This window comes from Etheostoma cragini, chromosome 17 (genome assembly GCF_013103735.1).
Source record: "Etheostoma cragini isolate CJK2018 chromosome 17, CSU_Ecrag_1.0, whole genome shotgun sequence".
NCBI lineage: Eukaryota > Metazoa > Chordata > Actinopteri > Perciformes > Percidae > Etheostoma > Etheostoma cragini.
In genome coordinates, this window is record NC_048423.1 from 9,244,273 (window position 1) to 9,267,422 (window position 23,150).

At 38.9% G+C, this 23,150-nt stretch overlaps 1 protein-coding gene across 3 annotated transcripts in view; it reads right to left on the bottom strand.

Moving 5' to 3' along the window:
- The window catches only part of LOC117960442 (SH3 and PX domain-containing protein 2A-like), a 46,477-nt gene extending 24,801 nt beyond the window's left edge, over positions 1–21,676 (bottom strand). For 2 of the 3 annotated variants that reach the window (XM_034898344.1, XM_034898343.1), the window contains exons 1-6: positions 21,251–21,676; positions 16,889–16,969; positions 11,751–11,826; positions 10,539–10,615; positions 9,590–9,681; positions 2,115–2,146 (exon numbers count right to left, since the gene is read on the bottom strand). In XM_034898344.1, coding sequence (XP_034754235.1) covers positions 2,115–2,146; positions 9,590–9,681; positions 10,539–10,615; positions 11,751–11,826; positions 16,889–16,969; positions 21,251–21,322 — 430 coding nt within the window. In that variant the 5' untranslated portion in view covers positions 21,323–21,676. Of the gene's footprint in view, positions 1–2,114; positions 2,147–9,589; positions 9,682–10,538; positions 10,616–11,029; positions 11,132–11,750; positions 11,827–16,888; positions 16,970–21,250 lie in introns of those variants that run through there. The other variant, XM_034898346.1, reaches the window with a different exon arrangement.
- Between the last annotated feature and the right edge of the window lie 1,474 nt (positions 21,677–23,150).

Sequence of the window (23,150 nt, forward strand, 5' to 3'; positions counted from 1 at the left end):
TCACTCCTACAGAAAAAGAGAAATCACTAATGAAGGTTACTAAAGACATTAAAAAGTTAGATGAGATAAGATAAAACTGTATTTATCCAGAGGGAAATCGTTAAAAGACAATAAAGAATATAATGACAACAGTGAGTGTGTAAACCTAAGACGTTCCTCAGATTTATTTTGCTTGTCAGGTAAACAGAGTTCCTAGTAACATCTAACCACTCGCAGTTTTGTGGCTACATTCTCCTGTTTAGGGGCATGGGCTCAGTAAACTCTTATGGGAGACCTGTACCATGTAATTATGGAAACCATAAGCTGCAGCTACAGCACAAATTCACCACAGACTCACAGCACTTTATCTGCTGTCCTGCTTTAAAAAGAGGAAGATCAATCTTTCAGCTGCGTTAACCACTAATGTCCTGCACGGGGACTATGTTGAAGGTTTTGAGATCAAGTATGGAGGGGCTTGTAAAGTATGTGCTCCATGTTGACTTTCAATAGTAAATCAATTTGAGAACCAGACAAAGTGTGTTGTTATTGTTTTCGCTGGTCCTTATAATGACGAATTGTAAGCATAAATATATGTACATCTTAGAAACTAAATAGCAGATAACATATTTACTATCAAAGAATAAACCAGCTAAACTGTTTATGCAAACATTAGACACTATATGACAAACTTTCCAGGAAGCTGATATGAATTTAACTGGAAACCAATCCAATTTCTTGCACAGACCGAATGTAGTTTACTTGACAGACACACACACACACACACACACACACACACACACACACACACACACACACACACAGCTGTAATAAGACAATTTTTCCATTTTGCTATGTATCTGGTATTCACTGTTACGTAAAGCCTCAATACCATGGAACACATAATGAAATTAGGTTGGGGTCTTATTACAGTTAGTCGCAACTGTGGCACAGCTTTTCCTGAGAGTGCATCGCCCACACAAAAATGAACTTATAAGTCATTTATTGAGTTTTTCAATGCACAGCTATGTCATACGTAACTGTGGCAGATGCAGGAAGGATAGCCACAGCAACTTTGCATCTGATTACAGAGCTAGCATGTCATTTAGTAATGTAAGTGGGTATTCTGAGACTTGCAGTGCACGCGCACAAATACACAACACTTGCACAGCTGTTCACTGAACCCCTATCATGCTTTTCCTGCTGCCTCCTACGCCTATATCCCCATGCTCAGCTGAGTCAGTCTTTCTGTCTTCCTTGCACTCTCTCACATGCAAACATAAAGCCGGTTGTCAACCCTGGCAGAACAAACTTACAGAGAACAGAGAGGGGGTCTCTCACCTACAGTAACACTGTTTCGTCACAATACAGTCAAGTCAAGATGTGTGTTTGAAGAGCAAGTACTCTTAAAAAGAAAACTCCACTGTTTTGGCAATGCACTCCTATAACAATGTTGATGAAAAAAGAATCCAAATCAATCCAGCTGCACCAGAGATGTCCTTTTTTTCATCCAAACTAGGGCTGCTACTAACATCTATATAAATTATCAATTAATCTTCCCAAAATGTTCTTGTTTAGTCTATAAAATATGTTTTGTGTAAAAAAAAAAATAGTCCATTCACAATTTCTCAGTCCAGTGTGATGTCTTAAAATCCTCCAATACCAAAAGATATTCATTTTACTGTAATAAGATAAGAAAACAACAAATCCTCTAATTTGAAAAGCTAAAACTAGAGAGTATTTGCCCTCTTAGTTAAAAATTAACTGGACTATCAATATAGTTGCAGATAACTTTCTGTTGATAGATTGATCAACTAAATGTTTCAGCTATACTCTAAACATTCTTCCTCCTTGTCAAAACTTGGTGCCTACATCACCCATAATGCAACTTGACCACCGACAGTGTGGTCAAAGATCAGGGTGTGTTATGCTAAAAGCAGCTAATGTAGCCTCGATTTGCTGGTCTCAAGCATAGATGAGGACTGGACTATAGATGCCCCTTCAGATATTTTTCATTTTCAAACTTGTAGACATAATCACAATATCAGTCAAATAAGCGGTACATCCAATGAAGACACATTACAAACGGATGGAGCATAAAATAACTAACACAGCGGAAAAAGATTTCATATCCTTACCTGATTTACGTTTGCCGGAGAATCCAAAGTCTCTGGAAAGGAAGCAACACCAGAGGAGCATGGTCAGTATGAGGGTGTGTGTGAGAGAGATCAGAGCATTAATATGACATTGTCAATCCAGTTACTGGTTAAGCTGAATCTCTGCGTGGGACCATCGCAACGCAGTTGGCACACAATCACCAGCCAAACCCTCGTTGAGAATGCATGCAGAACTTGACCCACTACAAGAGGGAGGGAGACAGGGTGGGACACAACATGGGTTTGTGTGGAGGAATACAGTAAGTGTGTCAAAGACAGAAAATTATATCAAGATATTTTAACCAATATACTGCCGTGCGTGTCTCTTCAAATGGCAGACATGGTGTATATGAAAATGATGCAACTGCCTGTTTAACAGAAGAGCTATTATTTACTTGACAAAGTACGTTTAGATGTGAAAGCATCTTTCTGTTCTAAGGCCTGGGATGCACCAAAACACTTAAAGGATGAGCATTAGTGTCAATGAACCCGCTCTTTGCTTTCACGCTCATCAGGGTCACAGTAGTCTACATCCTTGACGTGCTACTTCCGGGATTGCCCTGTTGCCACTGGAAAATCTGCCAGAATTCACTCATTTAGGCCGGATATCTGTTGCCATGGGCTTCCTTTGTGTTGGCATTTTAAACTCCGGTTGATTTACGAGGAATATGGTTAACCTTTTCTCAGATCACGGCAGAGTAAATCAAGAAAGCTAGCTAGACTATCTGTTCAATCTGAGTTTTATGTTGCTCAACTAAAACTAACTTTTAAATGTACACATGTCCACCAAAACAAATTCCTTCCAAGCCTATTTTGCAGCAGCACAGCAGCTTTTCTCTGGTGCACCGCCCAAGACGATTGTGATTGGTTTTAAAGAAATGCCAATAAACCAGAGCACGTTTTCCTCCCGTCCCAAATGTCATGTGGAATAGCCAGACTCTCTTCCAGCGCGCTTTGGAGGAGGGTTTGGCAAAGCAAGACTACGGTTACAGAAAACTAATTTGCCGCTGACTGAGTGCACATTTAGTCTACACGTCTGTGTGCTCCTTCTTTTCTTTTGCATAATTGTCACTGTTGTTGGACTTTTCCGTCAAAGATAATATTAATCTATTATTTTATTTAGAGTTTTGACAGAAATTACTAATTTAGAAGCAGATAAAACAAATGATGGCCTAATGAGCAAATGATCTATACATTCAAAAGCATTCGTTAAAGTGCTTGTAAGTTTAATTTGAAAGTTCATGCTTAATATACTGTAATGCAAGTACACAATGGATGATACGTCACACAATGAGAGTTCAATAAGAATTTGTCATACAATGGAAATGCATAAACATTTAAAAACCAACCAACATTTCTGAATCTGGTTCTGAATGTATAGTATGTGTGGTTTGCAGCTTGCTGTAGATTTTAGGAGCTGCTGGCTGAGTGACTTCATGTCCTCGTTTAGTTATGGGAGCTGCAGTGAAAGCACACGGAGGAGAAGCTGAGATTTGACGCAGATGGGAACAGACACCTGGCTGTCTGGAGAAGCCGGGAGCAGGACTGGAGCCATTGCCAGTTATGGATAGGAGTACATGTTTGGATAAACCTTGTCCAACATTTGTCAGGTTACAGCTTGCTCGTTAACTCTCTGTGTTTCATTGATAACAGGTAAGAAATGTAGAATTTTAACAATTTTGCTATTTATTTTTTAAAGATTTTTTTTGATTTTTTTTTATAGTGACAGTGGATAGACATGAAAGGGGGAGAGAGATGGGGGATGACACGCAGCAAAGGGTCGCAGATCAGATTCAAACCCAGGACGCTGCAGGACTCAGCCAACATGGGGTGAACGCTTCCACTGGATGAGCTATTTCTGAAGTAGATTAAACTGTGCTACAAAAGAAGCTGTTTTACACTTACAACTAAAATGTGAAATAACATTGATACCATTCGTCAGTGTATGGCGAGCATCATAAAAGGATTACCACTTAGCTAAGCAACACTTCTTGCTTAATCCAAACTTTTTTTTTTACCAGTATCTGTATTCCTCTTTTCCATAACATAAAGTCATTTTTGGCACAAGGTTTCTGTGTTTCCAGATGCATGAACAAGTATGAGTTATGAGGTATTTCCAATAACACATGTAATAGCTTACAGCTCAATTCAGCTTCATTATGTACTTAATTTTGAAATAAAACAGCAAATTAAATTGGATTGTTGTAAAAAAAAATTTTTTTTATATTGGATCTTCAAGCAATGCTACGGAAATTAATTTCACAACTTTCTATATAATGGCCAGAAAACTCAATAGGGTTGAACATGAATGCAGCCAGCATACAGTGAATAGGTTTGTAGTTTATAAAAAAATAAGCCTAGACTAAGCACAAGATGCAGAACTCAAATAAGTTGTAATGCTTGTTAAACATTTCTGCAGTATTTCATGACGTGTTTATTTTGTCAAAATGTTGGTAGGGTGGAGATGAAACTGAGGAAAGAATTATACTGTAGAGGGTTGGGGAGAAAAGATGAGGATAAAGTGGATGCTTGACCTGCCCTGCTAGCTTGTGACCCTTAACACAGAGCTGGATATATAATATTCTTCCCAGGAGGACACTGAGCACACAACTCTGCACTGTGCGCTTTCCTCCAACCAGTAAAATCTACCAAATGAGGGCAAGGTAAGGGGAGCAAAAATATGTCCAAACATCATTAAATGCTTAAAACATTGCGTCAGTGTTTTTAAGGTTACATTTTAACCTTTAGTTAACCAACAGACAGTAACAGCAGAAGAGAGATACAGTATTGGTTCCATTATGTACACGCCCATGCCAGGAGACACAGAACATGCATGGGCTGAACATGTCATTAAAAATCCAAGCCCGTGAGAGTCCATCCTCAGCTTGAGTTGAGAATAACCATCTGTTTGCACATAACTGCAGCTCACTCTTTGTAGGTGGGCCGATTAGAAATGGAATGTGTGAGACTGAGACATAAGTCCTTTGCTCACGTTTCTCAGCCAAGCCAAAGGACTGAAGTGTCTGCCCTTCTTCAAGTATACATTACACAGACACTCCTGGCTGACCTGAGATTAACCTCTGCAGGATTGACCTCCAGCTCAGGGGTCAATAGATTGATGAAATCATTGTGATTATGATCAGAGGTCTGATCTGAAAACAAAAAAGGTAAAGTCGTGATTTTTGTGAAAGGCAATAATACTGCTTTTTCAAATCCTAACAAAAGCAAACACAAGCACACTAAACTTATGCAAACAGGCCCAAATCTCCAGCAACGCCTGGTCACACAGTGATATCATTCCAAAAGAATGTTAGTTCGACCACATATCAACCACTAATAACTGTGAAAGACTGGTGTAAAATTAAGCTACAGGCTTTAAAGAAAAGACTTTAAAGCAGTGGTTTTTGTCACTTATGTCAAATATAAATCACATGTTGACAAATTTACAAGGAGGGGACTCGTGTCTCATCAATCGCGACATATCTGGTTGACACAAGGTGAATAATTATATTGTAGGGTTAAGACTAGGTTTTTGCACTGCTCAAGGTTGGGGTTATAGCGGTTACAATCAAGGCTACAATAAATTGCCATGAAATGCAGGTAAGTCAGTCTTTCAACGTCACACAATCATGTGCGTGTATCTATGTACATGCTTGTGCAAGGAGTCTACATTAACTGCACCATTATGTAGTCCTTTGACCCCTTTCCCGTATGACCTTTAATCCTAATTGCCTTGATCTAAATGAGTTTGGAGTTTCAATATGATCCTGAAAATGAGCAAAAATGAATTAAGTTATTTAGTTATACAACTAAGAAAAACTTAATATTCTGTTCCTCAGATCATCACCATAATTACTTGCCAATTTACTAAGAGGTTTTTAAGATTTTGTTATTTTTATTGCTATATTTTGGCACTGCAGTTTATACAGTTAAATAGTTGAAAGCTATCTTAGGGTCTTTCTTCATCTTTCTGTCCAGTATTGTCCTCTACTGCACCCATTAGTGTAACATCATCTACTGTACCATATTAGCCTGTCTAATATCACCCTATCACATCCCCTTAACTACCTCTTATAATAGTCATGAACTGCTTTGCTTTGGAAATACATTTATCTTTACATCTAACTTCATTTTAAATCCTTCTTTATTTCTCTCGCAGTACAGTCCTGCTAGAATGAACAGTCATCAACAGCTGTATAATAATATTTCTGAATTGTTTTAGCTCCTCAAACACCACTAATGATGCTAGTTTTGTGTGTTGATGTCCGACGGAATGACTTGAGGCTTTCCAGTGTTAAATTCTTCTTTTTGGTAAGATTTATGTGAATGAAACTTGCACACAAATGCAGCGGAACAGGTAGCCATATATGGCGCTGTTTATACCAATGATGACATCTCACAAATGCGTACGTCTTCATGTGCAGACGCCCCTCATCAGGCTGAAATGATTACATTTACAACAACTTTGTGAAGTTAAGAGAGTTTGACACCCGTACGATCAAACCTCGGAGTAAGAGAGATTTAAGATAACAATACAAAACCCCTGTCCCATGAGGCCCAATTGCCATCAATTGACTGGATGTAAGCACAGGGAGTACAGACCAGGAAGGACTGATGTTTTCAGTTTATTCCGGAGAGGTTCATTTTCCTCTGTGGGTCGAGGTCTTAACCTTAATTTTTTTTTTTGTATGCTGAGTCAGTATACCTGTTGCTGTGTCCCGTATGCTCAGACTCTCATGTCTAGATGTAGAGTTTGAGTCTTTTAAACTACAGTACAACTGTACAAACCAACCTACGTTCAGAGCAACAAGAAGTTTAAGAAACAATGCAAGAGTTAAAATACATGGGAAGAGGCCCTTTAACCGGTTTACAAAATATAAACAGATGATGGATATATTCTTTTGTTTATTGGAATTATTCATAATTATGGGATTGCCCTTGACCAAGATGCTGGCCTCAAAACTACAGATGGTCTACATGCAGAGTACCTAATGCAAAGGATGAATTTCCCCAAAGGGAATAATAAAGAGTAACTTGTTATACTCATTATATTACCATTCTAAAAAAATATAGTACAAAGCAAAGTCACATTGCAGAAAGGGCAGTAAAATATATTTTGCAGCAAGCAAAAACATGGGCTGGCATTGACGGCTAGTATTTTCTCAGCAAACTGAAACTTAAAGCAAACTGAAGCCAAAATTTTAAGCAAAGTTACCTTATTACAAACAACACAAATGCCCAACTTCGACAACTAATTTTGAAGTGTTGAAAGAATGATTGTTTACTTACACTTTGTATTTTATATCTGGCCAGTGGCATTTGTTATCATAAAAGGAAATCTAAACTCTATAATTAAATCTTCTCTGCCTGTACTCTCGTAAGCGGTAACTTGAGGTGCCAATCAGAGCCCCAGGATGTAAGATGATTTGTAAGACTATGAAAAACATGTTTTTACTATCAAATTGTTTTATAATGTCAGTTTTTCTTAATTTGTCACCATGTTTCTCAAAACGTTACTCTTCTTGTGAAATATTCCATAGTTTCCAGCTTTTAGGACTTGGAAACTACCTTATGAGAGGACATCATTATTTGAATAAACTGTTCATTACTGTGCTTGCAAATGCATTCAAGTGACTGGAAATAAGCATCACTTGCGTCAAACAGATTTAAAACCACTCACTGCAACAGCGGTCTGAATTATTTAAGCATTTCAGTTGTAGACTTAAAACAATCAGGTGTCTGAGAAATATGTAGTTAGCCCCATTTCTACACTTAATGGATCACAAGAAAAGACCTGTTTAAGCCAGTTTCACTTCCCTCTGGCTAACAACTTTCTACATGGGTAAAAGCTGTACCATTTTACATACAGTACCTTTTTGTAAAGTTCACAAAGCCACACATTGTTACATTCATTTATCCGTATAAATCCCAAAACGTAATACAACATTTAAAATACAACAAGACAAATACTATATGCCTGTGCTTTGTGTTAGTCCGTCTGCAGCATTAACACGCACGGGCACGCACGCACGCACGCACGCTCACACACACACACACACACACACACACACACACACACACACACACACACACACACACACACACACACACAAACACACACACACACACACAAACACACACAAACATACACACACACGTCAAGAGAAACATCTTGCAGTTTTTAAAGCTTATTGCATGGCTCCCTCTTGTGATGGAGCGACATCACATCCATTTTTTTTTTAGATAATTTAAATCTGTGCAGTGACATCCTTTGAACATTAGATGGCAGTAGCGGATGAGGGCTGGACAAACATAGCCTTAGTGCTGCTTCCATAATACCAGTAAAATATACCTGAATCTTGTTTCATGGTGGAAATAATGTCACCAATATGACTGGCCTTAATACTAATCCAATTAATTGTAATAGAGATACATGAGAATGATTGGATAAATGTAACTGCTTTAACTATCTGTACTAATCATGTTCCAGTGACTGTGGCAGCTGAACAAAAATCATTATCATCGGAGCAAAAAGGCTCTTATTCTTTATTCTGTTTCAAATTATTTCTGTGAACATAATTCCTTATTTTGCCCAAAATGTGATGAAATAGCTCTCAAATTCACTTTCACAGTAAATGTTCCTTCACCATACCTCACACATTGTAATTTGAAGACTACCTTTGTTGTGATATTGATAACTTGTGAAACAAAAGAACAACACTTTAATTTGCTCCAGATTCCCCAGTGGTAAACTAAGCACTCGGGTGGCATGGCTTTTAGACCTCAAAGTCTCAATTTAAATTAAGATCATCAAACACCGGAGTAGGATATTGCTTTGAAGTGGGATTAAATTAAATGGGCCGTGGGGGTTAGAGGTGGTAGGTCTGGTGGTAGTGGAGAGACCACTCATGAGGTTACCATATTTTTGTCCTTTTGTGTTATGTGCAAACAATATTTGATGAGTGTAACATTATATTTTAGTGAGAAAGAATACTATCCCAGACTTACTTAAATTAGGCATCAGGAATATAATTTTTTTTTTAAACTATTCCTGCAGCCTGTCTGTAAATACTCCCTCACTGACTTTGAAGTGAGTATGACAAATGACTACCCTGAGAGCCTTATCTGTTTTGAGACTTGAACTCAGCTGCATTCTCATGACACCACTGATCCTTACGCATTTGTTGTGGGGATCAGATGTCACCTCTCAGAAATCATTATCAATAAAACACAGTGCCTCTCAACCAGCATTAATCAATCATCTCTGAGACACAGCAAAAGCCTCTGGATCAAGATGGGTCAGTGCGGGGGAAAGGCATCTGCCCCAGCTACTGGGCCACACACAGTCAGCTCCTGTTGTAGCCAGTGTTTACAACCCACCAGTTCATATAACAGAGATAATGCTAAAGCCCAATGAAAGCGTATGATTTCTAAAATATGCAGTAACAGTTACTCACTCTGTGGGAGGGTTGAGGTCCTCCGACTTGGTCTCGAAGAACTTGAGGACCTCCTCACTTTGGGAAAGGTGGGAGGGAAGCTTCATCAGAGCCTGTAGGCAAGAAGTGAGGGACAAAGCTACTGGATGTGACAAAGAACAAATTAAAAAGATTGCAGGTGTTGTTAAAAGTGCTGGAGTGTTGTTTTGGAGTTACAATGAGTAACCAGCTCCTAAGACTTAGTCATTGCACAGATGAGAAGACCAAGCGGAGATGTGGAGGGTGTGGAGGGGAAGGAACAAGGCTCTGAGCCCAGAGTGAGGGTTAAAACAAAGAAAAACAAAGAGGGGATATAGTATGACAACCGCTGTCTCAGCTGCATGGACATTCAAAATGAGATACTTCAGCCTATAGCACTTGAATCAGAAAACACATTATGTAAGTAACAAAAAATAAAAGAAATCTTCCTGCCTTTACAAAATTATAAATTGTGCTTAGTTCTTCTAAATAAAAACTGCTGCCACACTTTGCAACGCACCTGCCCCACATTCCCATCTCTGACCTAATGAATATAAGAGGGTTAGGTAGCTATCTGCACTTACAATGACACTTTAAATCCGCTGATTCATTCTTATTCTTTGTATTCTGTTTTACCCCTGTGTGCCCCCATTTCCCTCGTTTCCTTTATAGGCTGCCTATTTACATTGGTGACGGGAAATGACCAGTGCAGATAGGGCTGTTGCTTTCCTGTTGAGGCTGGTGGGGGAGATAAATGTTCGGGCCTGCCTGTCTCTGGCAAATGTACAGGGAGTAGAGCAATGACATAGAAAAAGTGCTCTTCCAAACAACACATATACCAAACATGAGTAGTCAACATTTACTTTCCAAGAAGATGTATTGTGTTAACAGCAGACAAAGTGATAGTATGGACTCAAAGAGGACATTATGAGACATACAGCCTTTGTCTTACTTTGCAGTAATTATCCAGGTGTTTCAGCCTTTTGATGGCTACATCTCTTATGTGACTTCGGCGAAATAAGACTTTACCTGAGGAAAAAAAGCACCATCAGTTGTACATACACCTTTCAAAGCGTATTCATTAATAGGCTTGCTATTTGTAATGCATTTATAAAAACACCAACATGTCATGGGAGATCTGACCCCAGCCGAGTGGATTCTGATGATTATTGTGCTAAAGCAAAAGTTTTCATTGAGTGGCACCATTTATGGAAGTAATTAGGCCCCATCATCTCTTATATATGTGTATATAGTATGTGTATGTATCATGTGGATATTTTTATAGGTATGTATGGTATTGCAATTCTAGATGTACTGTAGATTTGGGTGGAAAATTGAAAATTTTGAAATCACAAGAAATACCAATTTAGTACAGCTTTTTGTGACATTATATGACACAGAGGCTGTATATCTACTCAATGATCAATTAATATTCAAATTCACAATGTGAAGTCCAGCTGTAAGAAAATAGTGTTTGCTTTCATTTGTAAGACATGACACACTAAAGAAAAAGTAGCATACATAGAATCCGTGATTTAAATATTCATTGATACAAGTGGCCTGCATTCCCGATTGTTCCCTTTCTCACCTATCCTGTACATTAAAGGTGAAAAGGCCCCAAAAAATAATCCTTAAAAGAACTTATTTAATGATGTAGGGTTGATTCTAAAAACAGAAGAACCCCACAGAGTATTCTAATCCATTAATACAGAGCAGTTGTTAAAAAGTTACTAATCCTCACTTTATAACTCCTATGAGACTGACTGCTTATAACACGGTCTAAATGCATGAAGCGCCACCGTTTGTTGTATGTAAGGGATTACAGTTCAGTACAGTACAGGAAGATCAAAACAGCACTGGTCAGACTTGAGCAGTACAGCTTGTCTAACAAAGGATCTCTTCACTGCTCTCCTCTGCTCTGGCCCACAATGAGTTTATCAGATTAGACAAATCCCTCTCTGCTATCCTCCTACTGCCATGGCAGACCACAAACTGATTTAGCTTGGGTGGAGTATGGCAGTTCATAAAACAATGCAATGTGGTGGGCCGTTCTATGGAGTATGTAGGAGTGCTAACAAACAGTGATTGTAAATGAAAATGTCACAAGGCTTATCTTTTGTTGAAATACTGTGTTTTGCATGCTGTAATGGACTGTGTTTATCACCTGGCAAAAAGGGAATAATCCTCTTTTTGGGGTCCTTCTGTCCTCCTTCAATTGGGAATTTGTCGAGGATTCGCATCTGCAAACGTGAGTGAGAAAGTATAGCGTGTCACAAACTTGAGTGCAACAAAACATACCTTTTGGATAGCAAAAAAAATTGACACGTGACGATGTAAATGGCAAGCAATAATTATCTTTATTGCTTAACGTTTGATGGCTAAACCCCAAACAGGAACAGTTGACCTTTCTGTCACGGTACATGAGGTCACCATCGGGTGTAATTACATATCGTCTGAAAAGCTACTGTCTCGTGAAAATACACAACAGTTTCACTTTGATCTCTGGGGTAGAAGTCATGGTTACGTCCCCAACATTTATCTGAAAAAAAGCAAGTTCAACTTAAGAAGCTTAAAAAGCCACGAAAGGAGATAATGAACACTTTGATGTTAACACTTGGGGATCGGATCATTTCTAGGATCCATCTATTGAGAGATAAAAAGGGTCAAAAAGACAAGAAATAGATACAAAGCATGCTGTGTTAAGTCTTTTACGACAGCTTACAACTATTTCCTTCTATGTGTGGCAGTTTGTAACTGTCTGAGCATGAGTCTACTGGGATATAAGTATACATGTGTGTATCTGTCCTATGTGTACAAAGAACATGCTGTGTTGTGAATGATGTATGGGGTTGTTTTATTGAGTGATGAAAAAAACATGCATTGCAAATGTGTTAAGTGTGTATACTATAAACGCATACATGAGAGCATCCTACAGTAATGGCAAGCTCAATATCCAGATGCATCCCTGCTTTTGTCTGTTGTGCTTTGCCTTGTTCCAGATGTGCTCTGTTAAACAGCAAAAACTGAGCATCAAGCTAAAGCATGCTCAACTGGGAGGAGGAGACCAGGAGACTAGTCTTGGGCCAAGAAGAACCAGGTGGACAAACAGAATCAAGCTTAAACGGCAAAGTGGGATCCGCCACGTCTGGGCCTGCAGAAGTTGTTTGTAGGACTTCTCCAGTAAGAGGTGGTTTGGTTTCTCTTCATGTGGTTTTTTCCATTTTTGCAGTCATCTGCTGTCTTTGCTGAATCCTTAAGGTTCTCTCAGGGCATGGCATTTCCCCCTCCTCCGAAATAGTAACAGCTAACAAAAAAATGGTTTCTTTTGAAGAGGCCAGCCATCATTATTGTGTTTTAGGGGCAAAGGAAAAGGGCTGAGTATAAAGAACAGCTCCGGTTAACCACACCTGCACACAAACACATCATGGTAAGATTTCTGATTATAATAGTTAAGTTATATATAATAGTTATATAGTTATGCTCCTAAAACTGAAAAAGGCAAGACATCAAATGTGCCTTTAAGATACAAGACAATAATACAATTTCACAGTAAGGGCTGCAATTTCTGCATTTTTGTCTTTCTAACAATGAACTGGCAACTGCAGTGTTTGTCTGACACACCAAGCTGCACACTCATCATGTTATCAGCCTCCCAGTTGGATGCAGCTGTATACTCCCTCTAAGATGGAATTGTTCACTCAACACCTTCAGAAACCACCTCGGCTGACAGAGAGGCGTCTCATCCAGAAGCGATGATGACATAACCCCTTGGGGACCTGCCTGGATACACTCACAGCTGTACAGGACAGGTGTGAAAGCCGCTTCTATGGCAACAGCCGGACAACTTGGAACAAAACTCTAAAGGGAAAACATTTCTCGCATTTCAGGGACTTGGCCCTGAAATGTTCTATTGACTTTATATTGCTTTCGTTAACTTTAGTGTATTAACCTACAGTGTCCATTAAGTGTTCCCATTGGGAAAATGAACCATCTAGCAACAGGTGCTATGATGAGATCACATTTCCCAGTCTCTTTTTCCCCCACTTGATAATCATTGCTGCGAATAAATGACAGAGAAAGAAAGCACAATAAACAGTCAATCATCTCTATTTTGGCATAATGACGTTATGGACATGAATTATGGTGATAGGAGGAACCCAAACACTGAACACTGTTATTATACTGTGCAATTCAGTTTGAGGATTTAAACTGAATTGCACTCACAGGAGAGGAGCAGGAGGAACAGACAAAGAGACACTGCACTGTGCATCAGACAAAGAAACTGTTCTGAGAGGAATCATAGACAGGGCGAGTTTGGAGGAATATTTGAGTGGGAAAACAATCTGATTCCTTCTCTGGGTTGTGTTTAGACATCTACTTAACAGATGTTGACTGTAGAAAGATCATGATGCAACAGCTGTCTTGGGCAGAATGTGTCTCATATTTTTCATGCATGTAGTTACAAAAGCTGTATTGTTATCATTATCAGAAACAAGTAATATAAACTCACACTGTATGCCTCATCTGGAAATAACAAAATGCTGCAACATTGAAAAGTGTTCACATCTTTACAACTGATGGGCCCAGCTGACTATAATATGTTTATTCATTAAATAAGGGAACCAATGTTAAATTTACACATCAAATAAGGAGAAAAAAATGTACACATCAAACTGTGCTTACATTTGTGAAAAAAGTGGTATGATGTCTTTTCTGGCTCTAGATGGAGTTGTGTGAAGTCTGACCAACTGCCCTAATTGATTAAATTGAGTCAGCTTTGGTTGGTTCTAAAGAATACAGAGTTTAAAAAGGAAAGAATCTGATGGCATGGGTTTAGAAAGAAGTGAGCATACCAGACCTTTGTAGTCTGCTCCTTATCTTCGCGTAAAGGGAAAAAGCTCAAGGCTACTTTAGTCGCTACACAACACACCCAAATCTCAGACTGAACTGTCAGCAGTTCAGTTGCATTGTGGGTAATGTAGGCTGCAGGTTTTGACAAAGAAGAGGAAAGCATGTAATACAAATATGAGATCTCTGGTTCTGCTGCATTCATTTGCATACTTAATGTAAAAAAATGTATCATGCGTCAGACATAATTTTACTGAAGGTATGAAATGCTAAGTTGTCAAGGTTTGACAACAGTTTTTTGAGAAAAATAATCGTGTTCCATCTTGTGTCAGCAATGTAGGCCAGAAAAATTATAATGCAGACAGACTAGAGCTGAACCTAGTCCAACTCCTCAATCCAAAAATAATGACAACTAAGGTTTTTTTGGAGAAGTTTCTGTCCAAAAGGAAACAAGGCCAGCTTGCACAATCCACAACCACTCTGAGGTTAGCTGTGACCCATGAGCTCTGTCCGCTGTGTGTGGGCGGGCGACCTTACTCCTTCTCTTTGACGGTAAACTCTGTTTGACACACTGAGCAATTAAGCTCACGTCAAACAGACAAAAACAGTTCCCTTTGACACCAGAAACAGCATTTTTTTTTTTTTATCCAGGCTCAGCAGTATACAGCAAGAAAGCAATGTCTTTAAACCTGTGTGCTTAAATCTGTACATGCATCACAAAAACTTCACTTCATATCAGCAGAAATGACAAAGCAAAGAAATCAGGTAAAAAGGAGATCCTGATAATGTATGATAATTGCTTCCCAGAGGAGCGGTTATGAGCTGTTTAGTGCACTGGAGAGGCTTAAAACATTAGCAGAGAGTGCAGATCGCTGCAGATTGTGGAGATCCATTTGATAAGGAAAATGTACACCTCATCTATAAAATCCAAATAACAAAGCGAGGCGTTTTACATGACCAGCTGTAGAGTGCTGATGTTGGACATATTATGAATAATAGGCCACTGCTTAAAAGGCGTTTCTTGTTCTGTGACCTTACTTAGCTTTTCTGAATGAATGGTTATCCGATGAGATCATGGTCACATTTGTCAGGCCAAGGGTGTCAAATGCATTTTTTTCTCTGTCCGCTTCTAGCAAACATAAACCATGCAATTGTGCGGCACAGACAGAGAGCTGTGCAGAGTTGGAGGAAGATTGTAGGTGTCAGTTGGCAGACACAAACAAAAACTCAATTTCTTTCAGGACAAAAGACAACTATCTTAAAACAGGTGGTATAAAAGTGAAAATGTATGTAGACTTGACGGAAATCTAAAGGAGACATGCAGCAGTTAAATATAGCTAAACTTCCAAGGATTAGCATTTTCCTTTCAGTCTTTCAATGCAAGCCTCCAAAATTGTAACCCAAACCCAAATCTGACCACAACTACTACCTGACTTATACTAGCTCCTCCTTCTGTAGGAATCTTAAAAGTAGCTGTTTTAATCATTGTGGAATTATTTTAAATACCTATTGACATACTTGACGTACATCTTACTAAGTAGTGAGAAGATGCTTTCGTCTTCTTTTACGCCTGCTCAATCCAACACTTATCAAAGATTGTCTGCAACTTCTAGTGTGCTTCACTTTAGACACTTCATCTTTCACCTATATAACTATGTTCATACAACGACAAATAAAACATACTATCCCCACCCAATTTTGTATGGACAGCTGCAGACTGTTGTTCTTCACGGATTACATTGGCCTGACAAACACACCCCGGCAGCAGGGATCTATGGACAAGACTAATGTTTACAAAGACAGTAGAGAAGCTCTGTTTCCATCAAACAGACCAGGGAAGAATTTTCCTGGCTATTAGCAAGAGACCGGAGAACAAAGGGTTTCCTCTGCTGCCTCCAATACAGACGGCCCACCAGAGCCACAGCTTCGGAGAGTGCAGTCTGACAGAGAGGGCTATAAGAGAACAGCCAGAGACAGTCTTTCACATGAAAAATGCTTGATAAGGTGTGCAATGATAAAGGTTTTAACCCTTCACATTGTCAATTTTAATCTTTCTAACAAACAAACGATATACTGTGTAGATATTGCAGCCCTGTGTGTTTAGAAATGTAAACTTGAATCACCGTTTCACTGTAGGCTACTGGATCCCCAAAAAACTCCTAAGGTATAACTTTGCCCCTTGCTGTACGCTGACTGAGGTCATGTTTTCTTCCTGCATCTGCTGACTGGATTTCCCCTATTTCCATTTTCCAAGCCGGCTCCAGTAGTCCTAAATGAGACCTTTCACGGAGCATACCGCCTCCAAGCAGCTGAACAGAAACACTCGGCGAAAGGTCAAAAACTGACCTCACAGAGTAATATGAAGAAGACATATCCAGGCCATTTTAAACACACAATTCAAACATGTATTAAGTGAGAGTAGAGGTATTTCATTAATTTACCAGTTTAACATACCTGTAGGTCAAAGAACTTGCTGTATCGCCTGTAGATGACATGGGAGGTGGAGTCTGAGTAAGTGACGTTGATGAGGTACACCTAGTGAGAGATGCACATACAAAAGAAACCCATTAGGAGCAAAGTCACTTTGTCAAAAGCACTACGGCAACGCTTTAGCTTGCTTTGCCCTAATGACACAAAGTGCATTCCCTCCTGAGTGAACTTCACGAGGTTGTCAAAGGTCAGATTAGCTCATTTAGTTTGTCTGTTTCCGTCACAAATTGGAAAAACATCAGGGGTCAATGAAAGGGCCAAAAGTTTCAAGTATTATGTCATTAAAACTATTCATAATGAATGACATGTGGTTTTGAGTGCAGCTGTGACTCTGATTTCAGTTGTTTAAAATATTTAACAAGTTCAATTATCAATTTTCCTAATCATTCTGCAGTGCTGAAAACAAAAAGATATGAGGCTGTCATTTCTAGTCTGCAAACTTATGATGTGCATATACAAAGTTGCATTTTAGTACCTTGTGAAACTAACAACTTTGCATTTTTCTTTTACAAAATCCACCAGAGTCCACGGTCTGATGAAACAAATGATGATCCCATTATGTCAACAACTTCCAGTACTTATAGTAACTAACAGATATCACCAGGAATAATGGGGAAGACATGTTTTCTCATAAACAGAAGCTGAAATGGGAACATCATTTTCTTGGCAGACACCAGTCATTTACAGAACAAAACACTGTTTTACACTGTTTTTCCCAAAATAAATTCTCTATTTGCCTCAACAACAAAGGGCCCACAAACAATTGTGCACGCCCTGAGGTTTGGAAACAGATGGCTGCACCTAATGCATTCCCATCTAAGCGCATGGCACAGAGTGTTTACAAAAGCAGCATTTTCACATATGTTGGTAATCTACAAGGACATCAGTTACTAGTTTGAAAAGCAGTCTTCAGTCTGCACAGTTTATTACCAAATGAGTGTGCTGCGAGGCGGGACAAGCTCTTCAGCAGCTCGCTAATTAGATACAGACGGCATGACCCAACACACTGAATTCAGGCAACAGCATGGCTTAAAGCTAGGGTGTGTGAGGTCAAGCTACATCCCAAAAGAACAATGAATAATGAAATGTGACAATATAATTCATACTACAGAAAACAATCTGAGAATAACTGAGTTAATTAACTGAATATTAATCAATGTATAATTTGTATGGAGCACGTAAAATTAACACCGGAATTGAAAGGGGATAGTTGCAACCAACATTATTCATAGCTCACAACAAGCCAATTGTAACGACTGGTGGTTATATATAGCTGACAAGAACATTTTTAACTCTACTAAATATTAAAGTCAGTATTTAACAAGGGTGTTCAGGCAGTACACTGCAAAAGCTGAAGACTTGCCACTGGATTTCATTCCTCCTGAAACAATCCCCCTCTCCCAATGTATGTAAACAAGGATTAGTTGCCATGCACTCTCTAGCTCCAGTGCCATGAGTCCCTGGAAGGAAGTCACACTTTAACAGTGGGGACAAAAAACAAAGGGTGGCTTCTTTCCTCTCTCAAACCGGATAAGCATGTTCAGTTGCTTAGCTCATAGATAATGAGATTTAATTTTGTTTTTCCTCTTCTTCCCTCGTGGGGACTTTCCAGTCAACCCCTACCTCCGGCTTCCATCCCAAGGGAAAGTGTGTGCCCTATGTTTAGTGCCCTTGGGAAGTCTCCCTCAGCAGGAGATGGATGATGCAATTGATCCTAACTCTCAGGTTAATTAATCCAATTCTACCTGATGGACTAATGGATTTTTGCTGTCCCAATGAGAAATGGCTCCTTGGATTTGATTACCTAAGTCAGTAAGGTAACACCAAGTCCGGACCATGTAGCGCATTAATTCAGGACCATTTTCATAGACAATATTTTTTATTGTGAGTTTTGGTCTTTTCATTGGGGTTTGTTGACAATAACAAAATAAAGATCACCAGACCTGTCCTTTAATTCCTGTACTAGCAATAATTTAGCAGTCAAAGGATAGTGAACCAACAATAGATGTAAAAAAAAATGTTTACTAGTCCTGTAGCATAAGGGCTTATGAAAAATAAAAGCTTGCAGGATCTAGCAGAGGAGCCACACGTGGAATGTGATCTGTTGTTGTGGGGGAGTGTCTCAAAAGCCTCAAGGATAACGATGGAAGCAAGCACCTTTTCCCTGGCTTTCTGGTAAATTATTCAAATCCCATTTGATCTTATTTTATTCCAGTTTAGATATAGGAGTTAGACACATGTACCCCCCTACAGCAGTGGTGGGGTCCTTCCTCCTGTCTGTTTACATAGCTTGGTTATATAGTATTGTTCTCATTGACAATGCTTACATGTGTTTGGCCAAAGCAGGAATAAGTTGTATCCCTCTTATCCTAGATATGACCCTTTCTATTTTAAAGAACCTGGAAAAATTAATTTGGTCCATTTGGATGCTGGTTTGGCCCTATTTTATACAGTCTACGGTGTGGCCTTTCCTCTTCTATACCATTGCTGGCTTAAGATACAGCTGTTTATTCCCCTACCCAGGACTCTGCCTACCAGCTGCTGTCAGTCAAACACAGACATTGGCATGCCCATAGACTAACCAAAGGGAGCATTTATGACATTTTACCCCTTTTTTCCTTTAAATAATAAAAACTATATTTAAAAAAGGAGGTTGACAATAAATATGATTGCAAAAGGGATGACTAAGTCACATTAACTATGTAAAAACCCAATAAAAACGATTAATCCATGCTTAATGCAGCCTGGGTATATGCATTACTATAATACTATCCAAATGTGCATTATTTGTCACATTTACCCTGTTGTCTCATTATTTTTGGCTTGTTCGTACCACATTAGTATTATGTACCAGCAAAGTAACAGGAAATAGTAGATTCTCAATCAAATCCGCTAGACGTGTCGATGTCACAGGATGTGCCTCATGGCCCCTATTCTGCCTCTTGCCCTGGTATTCTAACACCAATTCCCGCTCCACATGCCTTAAGCTAACTGCATAGACCATTCTAGCAGATCTAATTTAGGCTCTACCTTAAGAAAGTGGCAGAATCTGCAACATTGCGGTTGAAAACACCAAAGAAAAACTGGTCAGGAAGACAGCCTCTCATTGGTCGACACTCACCTGACATTATAATAACTGTTTAGTTGTGGATATATCACTCTGGAATTACTGTGAAGTCAATATCTGTAAAGACACTGCAGTTCCAGGTAGGACTGGGTGTTGTGGAGAAAATCGGATATCACAATATTCTTGACCAAATACATCGATATCGATAATGCGGCAATATTGTGTTGACAACTGATTTGACAAAATATCTTCACACTTAGATTAAAGATAAATAATCATCAGTATTTTGGATATAATGACGAAGTGGTGAAATGGCAAATAATAGAATAGCTAGAAAAGTCTGGAGAGTTCAGAAAAATCACACCAGTTTACTGTAATGCAGCCTTTAAAACACGGAAACGACAACACTTATGTCATATCACATTATTACAATATCCAAAATCAAAGACAATATCTAGTCTCATATCATGATATTGATATAATATTGATATGTTATATTTGATATATTAGTTCCAGGCTGGGTAACAAACAAACAAAGCTAGCTCAACAAAACAAAGCTCTTGGGAAAGACCCAGATGTTAGCTATCATGCTAAACAAGCAGAACGATGGTAGCTTGAAGCAATGCGCAATATTAAACATTAGGTAACTTTATTTATAGATTTATAATTATTGATGTATTGTACAAAGACACTGTAGTTCCAGGCTGAAGAAAAGCCTACAATTGCGCAGAAGACCTGTTGAAACATCTGCTTCTAAAAAATACAATACACTGTATACATCTTTAGATATTGAATATGACATGATAAAATGTTTTCATAATTGACAGTTTTCTCAGAATTCTGACTTTAATCTCAGAATTCTGACTTTTATTTGTTCCGTTTTTTTCTTTTTTTTTGTTCAGAATTCTGAGATAAAAATCTGTGAATAAAGTCATAATTTTGAGAAAAAAGGTGAGAGATGTGACTTTATTCTCAGAATGTTGACTTTAAACTTAGAACTCAATAAATGTTTTCACATGTGGCCCTCCTCCTCCTCCATACTAGGCAGATTAATCACATTGGGGTTGAGATATTTGAGTCTGCAGACCTGGACCAAAGTGGTGAAATGGACAGACCCATTGCCATCCATAGAGCTGCTTGCATGGCTAGAATGTCAAGACATTGGTCTACAATGTTGTGGAGCCTAAATTTGTGAAGTTAATAGCTACTTGACTAACACGATGTGCAGAATCACAGAAAGAGGAGACACGTGTACTTACATAGTGTTTGGAGGGATTCCTTCTCTTCTGAACGTCTACAACATTAACGTCAAGGACGGTTCGCAGCTGCATCTTGACAGAAAAATGGGAATTGCAGCAAGAAATACTCTAATAAATGCTACAAAAGAAGACGCTCACCCATGAAAGCGATAGTGAATATCAAACACCACAAGGGGCTTTTGAGGACTGTAATGTTGGTAAAAGGAGACACTCCGCGCTCAGACTTTGGGTGCATCCATGAAACGATGGTGCCAGGCGGTCTCGCTGTTTCTGAACCATTGTGAAACATGACAACACAATAAAACTGGCGTTCAATAGTCTCCCCCTTTCCTTCTAGGAGGGCTGGACTGCCGCAGCAAAGCAGTCTACGGACAGGAGGGCAGTGTGTCAATATGGGGCGGTCCCGCTTCAGCTGGCCAGACCTTTACTGCAGGGAACCCTTGAAGAAGTGATGACAAACTGTTTGGGACTTGTTGCTTTTGTTTCTTGTTTTTTTTCACCAATATTGTGCACAACTATTTGAAAAAAAAAGTATTGATCGTTAGGATACAAAAATTATGATAAGCACATGTTACTCTTCAATAAAAGTGGATGGAAAAGAGAATATTGCTGCCTTCAAATGTACCTCTTTCCCAAGGATATAGTATATAAACTGTTTTGCTACATTTGTGACAATAAACTCTCTAAAGCTGCCTGTGAAGTATTTTTAACCTCAAGATAAGATAGGCCTATGTTTAAAACGCATGAACAGCTACAGAAAAGCCTACAAAACACTGCCTAGATGACAATAGAGCAACAGCGATTGTGCAGTTAGTTTCAAAGACACTGTAAGATTTCCGACAACACTTTAACTCGGCATATCACTTTGCTTCCTCCTAGTGGCGGAGGCATGGAAATTGCAATGAAGAGGAGAATATTACTTTTTCAACTAAAGAAAATATAGGATATCCTCTTGGAACCGCGTGGTAAAGTTTATGTTTTTATTATTAGTCTATTATTTGCACTAGTAGTAGCCTACTAGTTTAAATAGCCTATTTAATGTTTTTTCAGACTTCTGAATTAAACATTAAACAAAGGCAAATATTTTTCTTTTTAATGCAGGCCTACATTAACGGATTCTGACAGACTGATTCAGATTTAAAACACTTTTATACGATCGTTTAAATATTCTAGGCAATGGTATGCATTTAAATAATGTCATGCCTCAGCTGAAATAAAATGTAGGCCTATTGAGAGAATCACTTTTACTTTTGATACAAGTACATTTTTGCCAATGACAGGTTGCTACTTACATCCCTAGATGGATAGGGCTACTGCAGAACATGTTATTCTAATTTATTATTTTTAGTTGGCATATTGCTGCATTTTCTGCTCTTAACCTAATGTGTTTCAATTTACTAAGACCGAAGCTACAAAAACTAAAAGTGAATGGGCTTGTAATTTACAATAATTTATAATATAACTATGACCAACAGGGAATCAGGGATCCTATAACGTTAGTAGGCTATGGTAGCCCATTGTTGTGAATAGGAATTATATGGCCACTTACAGAACGTTTACTGTGATTTTTTTTAAATAAAATGCAAACTAAATCGAATATGACTGCTTACTCTAAATAAGCGGAGATGTTAGTCTAACTAGCGACATTATGTGTTTTATGACTTAATGTGGGCTCGAACAAAATAACTTCTACCATTTTGTTCCCTTTCCATGACGACAGAAACTAGCATGTGTGGGAGAGCCGTTCTCTTAACATCCATGGGTAGATCCTAGGGCCAAGGGGGCTGGGCCATGGCCTGAGCCCGGCTGAGCCGCGACGCAGGCCTACGTCCTGCCGAGCAAATTCAGGAAACAGATACAGCTAACTAGGTCAAGCTGACTTTGACAAAACCAACTGACA